This window comes from Ochotona princeps, chromosome 15 (genome assembly GCF_030435755.1).
Source record: "Ochotona princeps isolate mOchPri1 chromosome 15, mOchPri1.hap1, whole genome shotgun sequence".
Lineage (NCBI taxonomy): Eukaryota > Metazoa > Chordata > Mammalia > Lagomorpha > Ochotonidae > Ochotona > Ochotona princeps.
The window spans coordinates 10,270,087-10,286,218 of record NC_080846.1 but is presented as its reverse complement, the minus strand read 5'-3'; the positions used below and the strand labels follow the sequence as shown (position 1 = coordinate 10,286,218).

The 16,132-nt window shown below is 43.4% G+C and overlaps 1 protein-coding gene across 7 annotated transcripts in view; it reads right to left on the bottom strand.

The window, feature by feature from the left end:
- BPIFC (BPI fold containing family C) overlaps positions 1 to 16,132 on the bottom strand; it is a 55,219-nt gene that overhangs the window by 11,543 nt on the left and 27,544 nt on the right. For all 7 annotated transcript variants that reach the window (XM_058673865.1, XM_058673863.1, XM_058673864.1 and 4 more), the window contains 9 exons: positions 12,374 to 12,502; positions 10,682 to 10,837; positions 10,503 to 10,566; positions 9,007 to 9,067; positions 7,364 to 7,455; positions 6,249 to 6,425; positions 5,086 to 5,139; positions 4,122 to 4,292; positions 3,470 to 3,537 (listed from right to left, as the gene is read on the bottom strand). In XM_058673865.1, the coding sequence (XP_058529848.1) occupies positions 3,470 to 3,537; positions 4,122 to 4,292; positions 5,086 to 5,139; positions 6,249 to 6,425; positions 7,364 to 7,455; positions 9,007 to 9,067; positions 10,503 to 10,566; positions 10,682 to 10,837; positions 12,374 to 12,502 (972 nt within the window). The remainder of the gene's footprint in view (positions 1 to 3,469; positions 3,538 to 4,121; positions 4,293 to 5,085; positions 5,140 to 6,248; positions 6,426 to 7,363; positions 7,456 to 9,006; positions 9,068 to 10,502; positions 10,567 to 10,681; positions 10,838 to 12,373; positions 12,503 to 16,132) is intronic.

The following is a 16,132-nucleotide window of genomic DNA, read 5'->3' as shown; positions in this document are numbered from 1 at the left end:
CTGTGAATACATAGCTAATAAACGGCAAGATTGGGATCTGAACTCAGTCTGACTCCACAGCCAGTGACCTCACGCTGTCTATCTAAGCGCACCATGCTGTAGCTGTCTACACAGCTAGCCGTGTGCTGCTCCTAAAGAGACGCCTTTGGGAAGGGCTGACCAGGAAGGCTGAGCTGCTCCCTGAGGCTTATCTGGGAAGCGTGCGCTCCCGGGTTCTTCTCAGGGATGTTCCACAGTTCCCTGCCCACGCCTTGACTCTCCTGCTGGATGTTACCCAACACCAAACCAGCTTGTCCTGAAAAGCAGCGCATGCGGAGCCCAGAAGCAGAGGAGCCGGCTGGGGCAGCCCACGTGGGCGGCAGCGCTCCTGCTGCCAGGGGCCACTACTGCCCTCTTAGCACCGTGGGACTGCTTCGCAAACTCTGGCTTTCCAGCTGGCTGCTTGAGGCTTGAGCGAGGCCTGGCCACCTGCCTTGCCCCAGTTTGCTCACTGTCTGCATGGACACCCCTGCAGGTGCCACCCTGGACTTTGTGGCCATGGAACAGGGCTTCATCTCAGAAAGGCCTAGTTCAAAAACAGAAGCAAGTGAAGGGCCTTTCATTTTCATTTTGCTGTGGATCCCCCAAATAATGCAGTGAGTCCTGCTCAGACCCTACCCCTAAGGCGTGAGGACCTAGGAGACCTCCTCAGCTCAGGGGAGCTCCCAAGGGAATGGGCAGCAGAGCACAACCCTAACTTAATAGTTTGTGCCCATGAGGCCAAAGTATGCCATAGACTGTAGGAAACTAGAGAATGAGTTTGCTCATTTCTTAGGGCAGTGTGACCTGAAGAGGATCAAAATCCATTATTTTCAGAACCTCCTATAACAAAATGCAACTGATCATACTGGGAGGACTGTTGGTGGAATAGTCTGTGGAAGCTCAGAGGGGAGTCTGGTCTTCCTCTTTCAGGCCTTTCCTAGCTGGCTGGCACAGCCCAAAGTCCTAGCGTCAGGAAGTCCTTCCTTCCAGTCCTTCCAGTAAACCAGACACCTGCGCGCACACGCACACACCCACGTTGCTACCTGCACAGGTATTCGCTGCCTCAACCAACAGCCTTCTGCCCCTCCATGTTCCATTGCCTCAGTTTCTGGTCTCTGTTCCCTCCCTGTCTTCCAACATGTGAAGTCTCACCTGTGTTCAGAGTCGTGCTGTTCAGGCACCACTGTCTGACCTCTCCCCCTCCCTGCGTTGTTTATATTTTACATTTTTATTTAAAATATATGCAAATGTTTCCATGAGTACCAAAAGAATAATGGGCTGGGGCGCGTGTCGGGCTTAGTGGCTAGGATGACTTTATCCCATGTTGAAGTGCTTGGGGTTCCTATCTGGCTTCACTCCTGACTCCCTCTGCCTACTAATACCCACCCTGGGAGGTAGCGGTGGTTCAAATGACTGAGTCCCTCCACCACGTGGGAAACATGGATTGAGTTTTCAGCTTCAGCTTCTGGCCCCAGGCCCAGCCCTGGCTGTCGAGAGCATCTGGTGAGTGGATCAGTGAATAAGAACCCTTTCTGCCTGTCTTCCTGCCTCTTGAATAATAATTTTCAAAAAGATATGGTGGGCTAAAGGAACTGTGCCTAATGGGAAAATCAGTTCTGGTTTGAAGGGCTGAATAAATTTCAGTCAGCCTTCTAGAAACATTTTCTCTTTGGAAAAATCATACCACAGGTATTTTTTTAAACACTGTTCCTTTCAATGGAACAACAGTATAGTTACAAAAATATCTTTATTAAAAAAAGCCCTTTGTCACCCCGTCTCTGACACAACTCTTCTCGCATGTATGACTCACTTTCTTGTCCAGATGGAAAGCTTTTACACAACTGTTTATGCAATTGTGTATTCTGCTTTTTCCGTTTAATATGATTTATTGAAAACACTTTCTGTGTTTCCACAACAGCCTTCATAACCATCAAGTTGATCTATGGTGATGGAGGTAATGACACCCCCAGCCCCAGAGCTGCTTTCTCATTCTGTTATGTGTCTTTTCTTCTTTTCATGACTTTCGTTAGACCGTCTGATCTCTCTGCAAATGCCCCTCCACCCACCCGGTAGTCTGACTCATCCAAACCTCAGCTCTACAGGGACGAGGAAAATGGACTATGGGGGAGACTTCCAAGGGACAGTTCCTGTTTAATGATCTGCGTGCTGCAAGTGACCTGCTCATGTCCTTTCACACAGCACCACGTGCATTTGTGACCAGGGGACAAACTCTTGTTCACTCTCTGTTCTGGTACTGAGATCAGATGGTTACAATCTGATGGCACCCTGGGCTTGACCCAGTACAACTTTACTCTTTCCCAGATAAGGAAACTGAGGCTCAAAGAGACAAACAACCTTAATCATGGTCACAGAACCAGTGATCAAGGATTTGAAATTTGGTTTCTTAACCCTTCAACTTTCATGCCTTCCCTCTGGATCACTCTCAGAATTTGATAAAGAGGGATTTTATATTGCTATATTACTAATTAGAAAATGTACTAATATCATGGGATTACGCTCTCAATGATTTTGTTCTGCCTTTTGTATTAACATTACTCCAATGGAAAGGAAAAAGAAAAACCTCAGAGTCAGTGTTGTGGTTAAACAGCCATCTGAACTCTGGCAGTGTGGCCGAGCGGTCTAAACAGCCATCTGAGACGGTGGTATCCCCTGTGGATACTGGCTTGAGTTCTGGTTGCTCAGGAAAGCAGCAGAGGATTGCCCCAGTGCTTAGGGCCCTGCACTCAATCACAGACACGGGATAAAGTTCTGGCTTCAGCCCCGCCCAGCCCTGCCTGTGGTGGCCATTTGAGGAGCAAAGCAGTGATGGAAGATCTTACTTTCTGTTTCTCCCTCTCTAGAACTCTGCTTTTCAAATAAATACAATCTTAAAAAAAAGAATAACCTCACAATACAATGTTTAGTTAGATCCACACTGAAATTACCTGGTCTGTTATGGTCTGTTAACTTCACTTTTTCCCTTAATGGTTGCTTTGTGTGTGTGTTTTCTTTCTTTTCAGATTTATTTATTTTTATCGGAAAGGCAGATTTGCAGAGATGAGAGAGAAAGATTTTCCATCTGCTGGTTCACTTCTAAATGGACACAACAGCTGAAGCTGAACCACTAAAAACCCAGGAGCCAGGGGCTTTTTGGGGGTAGCCCACATGGGTGCATGGGCCCAAGGAATTGATCTGTTTTCCACTGCTTTTCCAGACCATGGCAGGGAACTGGACGGGTAGTAGAGCAGCCAGGATATGAATTAGTGCCCATATGGGATCCCAGTGCTTTGCAAGGAGAGGATTAGTCAACTGAGCCATTGCACTGAGGCCATTTTAACGGCTGCTTTGTCCCTGTGGTAAGTGGACTCCCTCATTACTACGGGTTTTAGAAATCATCAAATCAAATCAATGAAATGAAACAAAATCAAATCAGATCAATCCATCTCACCTGTTCAGAGACAAGGAGCAGCTCAATCTTTGTCCCAAAATAACCAGGCCAACACTGGTACTAGCAACCTGTAAACAACAAAAGCTTTCATTACTAAGATCTGCTCATTTTGGCAACAAATGTAATTATTTCCAGTTCGTAAGCCCAACTCCCCCCTCTCCCCCGCCCGCCCCTGATTACTCTAAAAGATACTGGAAAGAATTTTCTTGGAGAATCCTCTCTTGGAGGAGGGGAAATAACTAAAAACTTTTTGTTTGAGGATCTCCTTTAAATAATTTTTTCTGTTGTTTTCTTCACATACATGAGTGTGTGTGTGTGTGTGTGTGTGTGTGATATTTTAGTTAGGTTGATCCTATCAGTTCCTTTCTATCAGATTGCAAATGAGCTTCATTTGACCAAGTAAACTTGAATTCTACCTTAATTGTCTTATTTGAAGTAGCAGAGAAACATAGCCACCCATGTAAATGAGAGAGTAGGAAGGGGCACACAGGTAGATGGGGTAAGATTTTATGCAATGAGTGGAGGAAGTGAGTGCTGGCCTCCCTCCCTCCACACACTCCCCCCTACAGTCGTAACCCTGTCCTCACTCCATCAGCCATGGGGGAACAGGATTGGCAACCCACAGGCAGCCCTTGTGTGTCCTTAGACTTACAAAGTCCATGGATACGATGGTTTGCACAGTGGAGTTTCCAGGCTGGGTGAGTATCATGATGGAGGCAGGGATGTCCAGAGAGAAGTTGCCCGGCTCTAAATTGATCACGGGAGGTTCTGTGGCCATCATGCGCACCATGAGGGGCTGGGACAAGATGTAGATGTCTGCGATCTGCGGACAAGCAGGGAGACAGAGATGGGAGATCACGGAGTTGGGGTGGGCTGCGATGAGTAAATCTTACATAACGCAGCTAACATACAAAAACCGCCTTTTAAATAGTAACCACAACAACAGCACTCACACACGGTCAACAGCATCTGACTGTTACCGAACATAAGGAACTTTTGGAATGACCTCAGTTCATCTTCCCAGAATCCCTGTGAGGTAGACTCTACCAGGACCCTTCTTCTAGAATAGACTATGGGAGTCCTGGAGAGGGCTTTCTCAAACTTGTACTAGAATAAATGGTAGACGTGGGATGCAAATCTGTCTGTCTGACTTGATATCCTTGCTCTAGAATCAGGATGCTACACCTGTATCTCCTTGTCTTTGGGAACAAACCGAAGCCTGTTGATATAGTATGGCCAATGCTCACTGTGCTATTAAGGCATAGTACTAATAGTCATTTTGCTAAAATTCCAAATGAGCACACTGATCATTCACATAAGCTAATCAGTCCTTTTTCAAGTTAATTATTTCAAGGGTGATGGGACCTTGTGGAAGAAACACGTGATTTCTTTTGTGAACTTACAGTGCTTTTAATTGTACCTTAACTGTGTTTCAACATGTACTGTTCAGTAAGTATTTGTGGATATTTGATTAAGATGGAAAATAAAAAAACTCTTACAAATGGAAAGATGGACTCAAGCTTGGACCTAAAGGGGATATAAAACCTACAAGACTTCCTGAAGTAATAGAAATGAAATTAAATACATGATCAAGGAGTCAAACTCGAAGCACTTACCCGGGAGAGTATGTTGCCAATACCTTGAGAGTTTTGGATGAAATGGTTGGAAATCTGAAAAATAAAGACCACCACATCACTGTAAGGGTTTTACCTGGATTTTTTTTTTTAGGGAATATGTAATGTTTTCTATGATTCTGTGAATTGTGATGCTGTTACACTACAACATTTGTTATAATCTATTAGGAATTTGAGGCCTAGAGAAGGTGACTTGCTCAGTGTCACAAAGGAAGTTTAACACTTTTTGAGTAAGCACCTTTTAACTTGGGAAAACACACACATGTGCAAAAATGTGTTCACAACAAGTCTGGTGTCACTGTTCTCATTTTCAGAGATTCCTGGGATAGGAGGCTTAAGTCATTTACCTTCATAGAGGAAGCACTCTAAGGAGGTTGGTACAGCCACACTAGCCATTTTAATTACAACTACAATTAAGAAGTATAGAATGAGGAGATTCAAAGGGGAGTCTGCATAAACGACTTTGATTTGCTGGCAGGAGAGACGATTTTCATTATAAAATGGAAGTACATGGCAAAGAGTGTTAGCTGTCCTATTCTTTCATTATTATTATTATTTTAGCTGTCCTATTCTTGAGATAAGGTAGTTGCTATTACCATCAGGGGTGGTCTGTATGTTGGTGAAACTCCAACAATTATAACTACATATAACAATTATAACAACAATTATAACTACACTATTATTACAGGGATGGCATGTAGCCATTACATGGCCCCTACCTTGCGCTACGGGTGGGGCTGAGTGCACCACATGTATTTGCATTTTTTAATGTCCACATTGATCCTTTCAATATGGGGTTATCATTATCTTCACTTTCCAAATTGAGGCTACTCCGGCATAGGGTAGTTAAATATGTTGAAATTACTGAGGGGCACAGTCTGAACTGGTTGGGGAGGGGAGATCTTGGCATTATTTAAGATAGCACTAACAGTGGTCAGATACCATGAAAAGACCCAAATTAGCATAACATAACTCCCCAGCGAAAAGCAACATTCATTCCACAATTCCTTTGTTCATTGTCCTGCTAATAGTGATAACTTTAAAAGGTCTAGAAATCAAAAGCATGACATAAAAATCTCATAATAGGATACTGATAGGAAGGTGAACCGATGGTGTCACTGTCATCATGTGTTAACTGTCCTTACCTCTTTGGTCGAGAAAGTGACATCGAAAGCTCCAGCTGTGAAATAAGCGAAAGACGCAGACTTGAAGAAGTACTCAGAGACCCCAATGTAGAGCATAGAGTCACTGCCTTCGGGCAGCACAAAAGGAACTGGTGAGAAGGGGGGATCGACTGCATTCTTCAGGGGGTAGAAAGTGCCCTGTGGGAAAACAGAAAGACCAGTGGGTTGGGTGAAACGTTCGAAAAGGTGGGCCCTCTTAGGTCAGAATAAAGAATACCACCCCAAACTCAGAAGGGGTGAGATAATAAGGTTTCTGACTCCCTGATGTTTCAAAGTTCTGACGCTCCCTGAGCATATTTGGGTATCTCTGTCTGCCCTGGGGTGTAACTCAGGAAGAAGCTACTAGCTGGCACTTTTCTCACAGGAAGGTGGTACCATGCAGAGATACCAAACCTTTGATCTTCAAAATCCATGACTGGCATGTACCTGGCACATTATAGACTCAGAAGGACCCAGAATTCTGAATGGTTTAAAGCATTTTTTGCGGCATTCCTAATGGTTTCATTAGCTATAGGGAGTTATTATGAAATAATCTTACACACCATTAAATTCATTTCAAAGACTGAGTAAGTGAAATATAAGCTGATGTGCTTTCCTAATGACAATAATACTAACTTTGAAGCCAAGCTGAACATTAGGTCAGTGATCACTTTTCCACGTCCAGCATCAGTAAACATCATTTCCTTGCAATTATGACCCTGAGAGAAGTCAGTTATCCTCATGTAAATCCACCAACCCAAGCATTAAAAACAGGACCAACATGTACTGTTCTACTGATGTGTTAATTTATAATAAATGCAGCTCATTCTCTTACTGGCTCTTAGGGTCAAACCTACTCCCAGAGGACAAGACACCCTGGCACATCTCTCGAAGGGGGCAGACGCAGGTTGTGAAATCCAAATGATCACTGGCCCACAAATGAAGTGTTCCAGCATCCTTGGAAAAGACATAAACATGACAGTTTCTCGAATGATCTGAGAAGCATGTTATGCGTATATCCTTCTGCATGTAACCTGAGTTCTCGAAATTTTGGTTGTTGACATTCACAGTGAGAATTCTGATGATGAAAAAGTTACCTTGAAATCCAGGTCAAGGGAGCTCTCGGTAATTTTTGGAGAATCGATCATGGAATAATCCAGCAGAGTGTAGTTGTCGATCTTGGTTAAAACTATAGGGACAACAAAAAAAGAAAATCTACATTCATTATAAGCATGGGAAGACATGTGAAAAATGTTGCTCTTAGTTGACAAGTTGTTTTTATGCTATTTTAATTTTTTTCATGGAGTTTGATCACTGTTAGAGGTAAATAATGCAAAGCCTTTTAATTTTAAATTCTATTTAAAATACTGATTTTCTGGATCCATGGTGTAGCAGGCTAAGCTTCCACTTGTGGTGCTGGCATCCCATATGGGCACCAGTTTGAGTCCCAGTTGCTCCACTTCCAATCTAGCTCCCTGCTAATGTGTCAGGGAAGGCACTGGAAGATGGCCCCGTCACCTATATGGGAAACCTGGATAAAGCTCCTGGCTCTTGGATTTAGCCTGACCCAGCTCTGCTCATTGTGGATATTTGAGGAGTAAACTATCAAAGTAAGAGATGGACCTCACAGTGACCCACAGTCCTGGAAATCTACTCATCAATGTATCAGTCTCCAACCTCACCTCTTGCCGCTTTGTTCCCTCGGGCACGCTGGACCTACTGCTGCAGCAAAGCCCTTGTGCACACGTTTCTTCTACCTGGAGCAGCTCCCCCAGGTCTCTCCAGCATCTTCCTGTTAGTGGTGCCTTTCCTGGCCACACTAACACACAAACCCTTGCCACTTCCTCTCCCTCTTTTCTTGTTCTTATCACTTCCACTACACAGGGCTTATTTATTTCTTTTGCTTTCTGTTGCCTTTCTCAACCGTTCCAAAGAGGATAGGGGTTTTGGTCTCTTGGACTTTTCGTTGCACCCTGAACACTAACAGTGCTCAGCCCATTTCAGGCAAATGGAGAATGGAGTGCCAAGACATGTGTGGGGATCACGTGAGCACAGAGAAGATATGATTTTGCAAGGTGTGGGCTGTCAGCTAAGATTCTGGAGGAGACTGCTGGAGCAGACCCCTGAAGACAAACAGGAGTGAACAGGACAGAAGGCTGAGGGTTGGAATGGAGAAGCAGAGAGATAGGTGCTCATTAAGTGTCTACTAAAGGGACAGATGGATGGAGGGCAGAGGAAGCTCTTCTGGGCAGGGAGGGCAGTACGAACAAAGGCAGGGAGTGAAGGGGCAGAAGTAGCGTGGCTGTTGGAACAGAGAAAGTACAAGAGAAAGTGGGGAGAGGTGGGTGGAAACCAGTCTAGCAGGTATCTGGACTTGATGCCCAAGGTGCCCAAGGCAGCCACTGAAGGGATTAGAATGAAGGATGATCTGGTCATGATTGGTATTAATCATCTGAATTTAATGTTGAATCTAGGGTTAGATCTCACGAGGGCTGAACTCTGACCCACATCTCTGGAGCCACCTCTGCCTGCAGTGGTGTAGTTCATTGGCAGTCGAGTGCACATGTTCAGCACATCGGGGTATGTTATCCACATATATTTTTTGGGGGGGCAACATTGTGCAGAGCGGAAAGCAGAGGGGAACAGCTGGAGCTGAGCTACCTAGAAGAGCTAACCTGGAGGGCAGCTGAATCTGTAGGTGGAAAGAGAACAAGACAGAAGAGACAGTTCTGGGACTCACACTCCAGCATGCTGAGATTGGCGTTCAGTGCTTCCACTTCATCTGTGATAATGGGACAGAGCTGGCCACCAAAAAAGAATAAAAAGGGACAGATTATTTAGTGAAATGAAACCCTCTGATGGAGTACCACCATACTTTCCCTTAAATCAGTGGATGCCCATGGGCCTCAAGTTCTGACAGTGTGGACAGCATGTCATTGAATACTGGCCCAGCTTCCTCAAACGGGAACCACACCTAGTTAGACTCATAAAAAGGTTGAGCCCTTGGCCTTTCTCTCTGTGGCATGATGAGGCACGTACCACAGACCACGCACCTGCTGTCACACCTGAAGAACCTGTTGCTGGAAAAATTGTGCCTTTCCCAGTGGCTGAGGTGCCACCCACCTCCCACCTCTAAGTAGTTGGGAGTGCTTTCATTCTGAGTCTTTACTGAACCCCTGAACTAGTTTAAGAGCCCCTCAAATGAGAGATTTATTTAGTCATCTTCTGCATACATGAGAACAAGTGCTCCTGTGGCTGTGCCTGCCATTTGCTTACTGATGTACTTGGCCCAGTGGCAGAAACTAGGGAGTCTGGGCACCTCAGTAAGTTACTTGGACACTCAGTCCTCAGTTTCCTCACCTGCAATGTGGAGAACATATCAAGTTGTTGTAAGGAGACATGAAGGTAATCCAAGTAAAATTGCCAGATCATAAGGAGTGACCAGGAAGTGTTAGCTATTGGTCCTTTAACTCAGCATTAAAGGATAGGCACTACTATCCCATATTTACAAATGGGAAAATCAAAGCTGAGAGATGGCGATTTGTATGAGTTACACACAGCTGTGGTCTGAGCCTTCTTGGCTGTTTTACAGTGGCACAGAGAGAATCAGAAACAGCATGCATTATTGTCAAGCTGTGCATAAACCACAGGCATGCTTAACTAGTTCTCCTCATGACATAACTCATTCTCAGTGACATCCTGCCAGAGGCCAAAGGATCGTACTTCATTTCCCAAGGGGAAACAATCAGGTGCAGGGTCCTTCAAGATGACAGAATAAGGAGCACACTCACCGGTACTCAGTCCCTGTCAGGTAAGCTCCAAGGTCCCCTCACCAGCTCTGCCACCTCTTTGCACAAGCAACTTGATGTTTTTGATTGTTGATTCCCTCACCAATTTTCAAAAGCACCTAAGGTCTGCTAAGCACTGAACTTCAGTGAGCACCAATAGGTACATAATAGATAAATTCGTACTGACAGTTTGCCCACTGTTCAAAATCCTGAAGGAGGGCATGCTGTTTCGCTTAATGCTAAATCCCTTGTCCTTACCATAATGTTTGGCAGATAGCAGGGTTTTGAGAAACTACATTGGAGAGGACAATGTGCATCAAAGTGCCTTAAAAGGCCCCTAACACATAGTAGGTGTTCAATAAAGCTTATTGATTAAGAATGAATAAAAGCATGGTAAAACTGGTGCTGATATTATTTTATAGTGGGTGTCTTACCTGAAAAGACTTACCATATCATTTAAGTTTTTCAAAATGGGTTTCTCCATGGGCTCAGCAAAGGAGTTATATAGGACACTAGGGAAACAAGACAGACAGAGCTTACTCAAGGACCATCATCTGATAGCTATAACCCTTCTGAGCATCCAACCTCTGACTAGCCATTTTTTTTTTTACCATGGAGCTCACTCACCTTAATTGTCCAGAAAATGAGACATGGGCATGGCTCACTTGGGCATAGCAGTCTTCGAGCTGCAGGATTGGGTGACCCGAGTCATTTTGTGTTAGGATGATGATGCCAGTGAAGTAGACCCCGGAGAGGAACAGATCAGCTCCTCCTGTATCTTTGCTGTTCAGAGACAAAGTGCAAGGTTACCCAAGTCTGGGTCAGGCATGGACATCAATTCTGACTTTTCGACTATCCCGACTCCAACTTCCTTGAGGGCAAAGACCCTGTCATGTTCACTTCTGGATTCCTGGTGCCTACAACAGGTAGGGGCAGAGTAGGTGCAGAATGGATATGTAGTAAAAAAAATAATGAATATATGAATGGTGGAAGCTTTTTCTCTTAAATAAGATTTATTTATTTAATATTTTTATTGGAAACACAGAGTTACAGAGAGAAGGGGAGACAGAAGAAGATCTTCCATCTGCTGGTTCACTCCCCAAATGGTCATCATGGAGCTAAGTCAATCCAAAGCCAGGAGCCAGGAGCCAGGAACCAGGAGCCAGGAGCCAGGAGGTTATTCTGGGTCTCCCATGAGGTGCAGAGATCCAATCTTTGGGCCATCCTATATTGCTTTTCCAGGCCATAAGCAGGACACTGGATCAGAAGTAGATTAGTCAGTACATGAACTGGAGTTCTTATGCAATATAGCACTTTGCAAAGACAGGATAGGCCAATTGAATCATTGCACCATGTCCAGCTTTTGGGGATTTATAGGTATTTCCACTTGAATGTTCTGGTTGTGGTAGTGGTTGGGCATCATGTATATATGACGTTTTTAGTGAGAAAAACAGGGGTAAAGCTGGCATCAGCATGTGCAGGAAGGGCACAGATGGGAAAGTGACACTTAGTTATGGTCTGTGAACCCTTTAAGCAGGTGGATTGTGAGTTATTTATCATGTCCAAGAAGTTAGATTGCCACCCAATATAGAAGAAGCATTTACTTTTTGACTAATTATGGCAGAAATGGATGAACACATGCATATGTATTGTGTATGTGGGGGGGGACATGTCTTTTCTGTGCAAGTATTAAGACTGCAATGCTTGAGGAGTGGTCCACACATAGGTAGGTACCCAGTAAATGGTAGCTGGGTGACTTAGTGGATGAATGAGTGTGTTACTCTGGTGCACCAATCAAGACAGACCTCAATATTTCATGCAGGACAGAGACTTGCACATAGTAGGTCTTCTATCAATCTACCTCCAATTTTTCCCCTTTCTTCTACACCAAAGTGCAGAGGTCTTGTGGCTGGTGAAGAGACGGGTTCAAGCTGACCACCACCATCCAATCCCTGTGGGAGGTCAGAGGGCTCCATTTCCCATCAGTTGCTTTGATTGATAGGCAAGTGTATTGAGCGACTGGCTCAGAATGATGCAGCGATTTGCTGGTGCATCTAAGATCTCTACCCCTCCAGCAGCCTGACACGTGTGGTCTTTACATCTTAAATGGCAGTTGATCAATTGTTGTGCCTTTAAGGAAAGAGTGCTTTCACCCTATCCCCATCCAAGTAGGGATTTCCTGATCAAATCTCACAGGGGAAAAATACTCTTGAGAATTGAGAGAACTCTAGCGTTGAGAGTAGTGGAGCATCGATACATTCTGTATTCTTGCTCTGCTCCTCCCCAGAACAGCAGCAGGCATTTCAGAGGAATACTCACAAGAGTGGCGACTTGACTGCCCAGTTGGTGCTGACGTTGGCCGTGCCATGGTTGGTCAGTGCTTTGATTCCCACACCAGGTACAAAGGCTAAGGAAGTATTCGGGAAGGAAAAGGCATTGATTTTTATGCTGTAAAACAAACAAACAAAACCCAAAATGGTTAGAACAACTCTTCTGGAACATCTCTAAGTCAAGCAAAAACAGAAAACACAGGTGTAGAACTCCTGCCAGAAGTTGTGAACCTGTGAACCATTCAACAGAAAGTACCTTTTAACTTCAACATGTTCTGTAGGCACTGTCTCCTAAGCCCCCTTGAAACTCTTACCAGGAAATAGCTTCTTGCACTTCTTTGATGGGGAGAGACCAGCAAGTTTTACAAACAATTTTGTAAATAATGAAATAATTTATTTCTTTGGTTTTGGAAAGACAAAAACAGAAACTATGCTGGCATCATTAGCCTTTCCTTTAGTGGTTCCAGTTTTTTTTTTTTTTTTTTTTTGGTCTCATGAGAAGTGATTTTAGAATTTTGGAAGAGGTATCTATCTTTGTATGGGATTGTCATACACATTGCAATGTTGGACACTACATGAGTAGTGTTCTTTCCCACCTTCCTCTTGCTTCCAAACATCTTCTACATGGACAGTATCTTTCTAGCTGAGAAATTTATTGTCAAGATTTGGCTTTTCCTAGGATTCTCTAGACTGTTAAACAGGTCACATGAGGCACATGTGAGGCAGAAGGTTGCATGTGATCTACATCATTATATAGCTATGTGTGCTATGATCAATTATTATGAGTACATAGTAATAAATTAGCATTAACATATATTGAGCAACTACTACCGGCTAGGTATTGTAGTAAGCACTTTTCATGAATTAGCTCATTTTGACCTCAAAATAAGCCTAAAAGAGAGTTTTTGCTTTCATAATTTCCAACCAAGATGTGAGAAGATAAGAAACGTGGCTGGAGTCATCTATGTGAGTATGGAATTAGACCTGGAGTTCTCCTTATTCTGATTTTAGACTATGCTCTTTTTTCGTTTTTTAATCTTATTTGTTTATTTGAGAGGCAGAGTGAGAGAGAGAGAGAGAGAAAGGGAAGCATCTTTCATCTGTTGGTTCATTCCTCAAATGGCCCCAACAATCAGCAGCCAGGAATTTCTTTGGTCTTGCACATGGGTGCAGGGCTTAAGCACCCATCTTCTGCTGCTTTTCCAGGCATAGTAGCAGGGAATAATTTTGGAAGCAGAGCAGCTGGGGCACGAACCAGAGTCCATCAGAGATGCTGGCATTGTAGGAAACAGCTTCATCTGCTACACAATACTGGCTTCCTGGGTACGGCTGTTAACCACAAGGTTCTACCCCTTCTTGTACTGTGCAAAGAGCACCTAAGTGCTCTATGAGGCATGTAATCTCTTTCCATCAAATGTTGCTCATAGGTAGGTTGAGAAGGCAGAATGAGTTCATCTGTGTATAACTGATGCACAGAAGAAAGGTGTTGTGAACTAAGACTAGGTAGTTGTTAAAATGTAAGTGGAACAGCTGATAGGAAAACCCTTCGTAACCTCCTGCTCCATGCCTGCTTTTCTACCTTCTTTGCTACTCCACAGCCCAAGTCCCTCTATGCATGGAGGATGGCAGAAATTCTTTACTCTATCTTGGAAATATTTCTTCTTGGACACACATGATTCCAAACCATTCTTTATAACAATTGCAGAGTGTTCCAAACTCTGTCAGGTAAAAAATATCCATTCCTTTGTTGATGGACATTTCAACTGCTTTGGCACTTCTGTATTATAAACAGTGTCACCATGTGCATCCTTATAGAAGTGTTGGGTGACAGCTACTCCTCCAGGGAGGACACTGAGAAGGGGAACTGTTGATTAAAGATATAAACAGGTGCTGCAAAGGCTTTTGAAAATGCACTCAAAATTTACCTTTACCTAGACAGGATTAAAATTATGATTGAAGGGCTGGAAGACAGGTACTGGTACTAGTACTGGTGGTGGGGTACAGGAGAACAAGGGAAGAGTGACTATCTTCTTGAACTATACATATGGAATGCTTAACATCTGTTCTTTTTATATTATTAAAAACTTTAAAAATGTACAAAAAACTTCAGTGCAATCCAGTTTTGAAATTCATGTATAGGTTTTACATAATATGTACTTACTATAATTTGAAAAACATTTTATTTATTTGACAAGGGGGAGGGAGGGATTGAGGGAGGGAAAGAGAGAGAGGGAAAGAGAGAGAGGGAAAGAGAGAGAGGGAAAGAGAGAGAGACTCATTTACTTGTTTATTCCTCAAATGCCTGCAAAAGTTAGGGCTGGTCTAGGATGAAGTCATGGGAATGGGAAACTCCACCCAGGTTTCTCACTTGGGTAGCAGGGACTCAACTACTCAAGTCATCATCTGCTGCCTCCCAGGGTGTGCGTTAGCAGGAAGTTGGAATGGGGAGACTGAAACCCTGGTCCTCCAGTAGGGGCTACCACTGCCCGCAGTGATGTCCTAGCCAGTATGCCAAATGTGTGCCCTTCCAAGTCTTTTTTGAAGTATCTGATTATTTATCTAAAGAAACTTATAGAGCACATTCTAAAATAGTACTACAAACCATAATGTAATTTATAATTTTCTAGTTTCCTATTGAAAAAAGAAAAACTGCTGAAATTAATTTTATTTATATTTTTACTTAACCAAATTTAACTCAAATATCATCACAGCATTAAATGATCAATATAAAATATTTTATGTGTTAATTTCTTATTTTAAAAATTAAAAGTTGAGCCAGTCTGAAGCCAGGAGACAGAAACTTCCCCCAGGTTTCCCATTATTTTGTTGAATAATAAAAAGCTCTTTTTAGCTAAAAAAAAAATAAATAAAAATTAATTCTGCAACATCTGGTCTGTATCATGTACTCGTAAAACAATTCAGGCACCTCAGACCGGACAGGGTCTCCCCAGCAAGCTGAGGAACTAGATTGGACTGTAAGATGTTGGACTCTATGTTTAGTTTATGCTTGCAAAGAGGGACTCTCAAATGTACTTGATCAGTGGATATGCAACAAGGTGGAACATTCCACATGGGGGGAGGGCGGAGGGAGGGGTAGGGTGATTCCCAGTTCCAACGAAACTGTATCACATAATACAATGTAATCAATGAATAAAAAAAAAAAAAGAAAAAAAAACAAAAAACAATTCAGGCACTAGATCTTATATAAAATACTTGGACTGTGTTTATATTTGATAACATTTTCACGTGAAAAAGTAAATGTATATAATTTTTTTCTAAGGATTTATTCAGTTTTGTTAGAAAGGAAGACTCTACAGAGGGGCAGAGACAAAGATCTTCCATTTACTGGTTCACTCCCTAAATGGCTGTAACAGCCAGAGTTGAGCCAGTCTGAAGCCAGGAGACAGAAACTTCCCCCAGGTCTCCCATGCGGGTGCTGAATCCCAAGACCTCCTTGCACCATTCTCTGCTGCTTTCCCAGGCCGTAAGCAGGGAACTGGATCAGAAATGGAGCAGCCAGGACGCGAATGGATACCCACATGGGATGCCAGTGTTGCAGGTGCAGGACCAGCCTATCGAGCCATGGTGCTGACCCTAATGTGCATAAGAGTTAATGGATTCCAAACACCCATAAAAGCTTCTCAACAACTGAATCAAGTATCAAATGAAAACTTCATAAATTAAAACATGAATTTGCTCAGTTGCCTAGTTATATTTCAAGTGCTCAATGACCACATGTAGCCAGTGG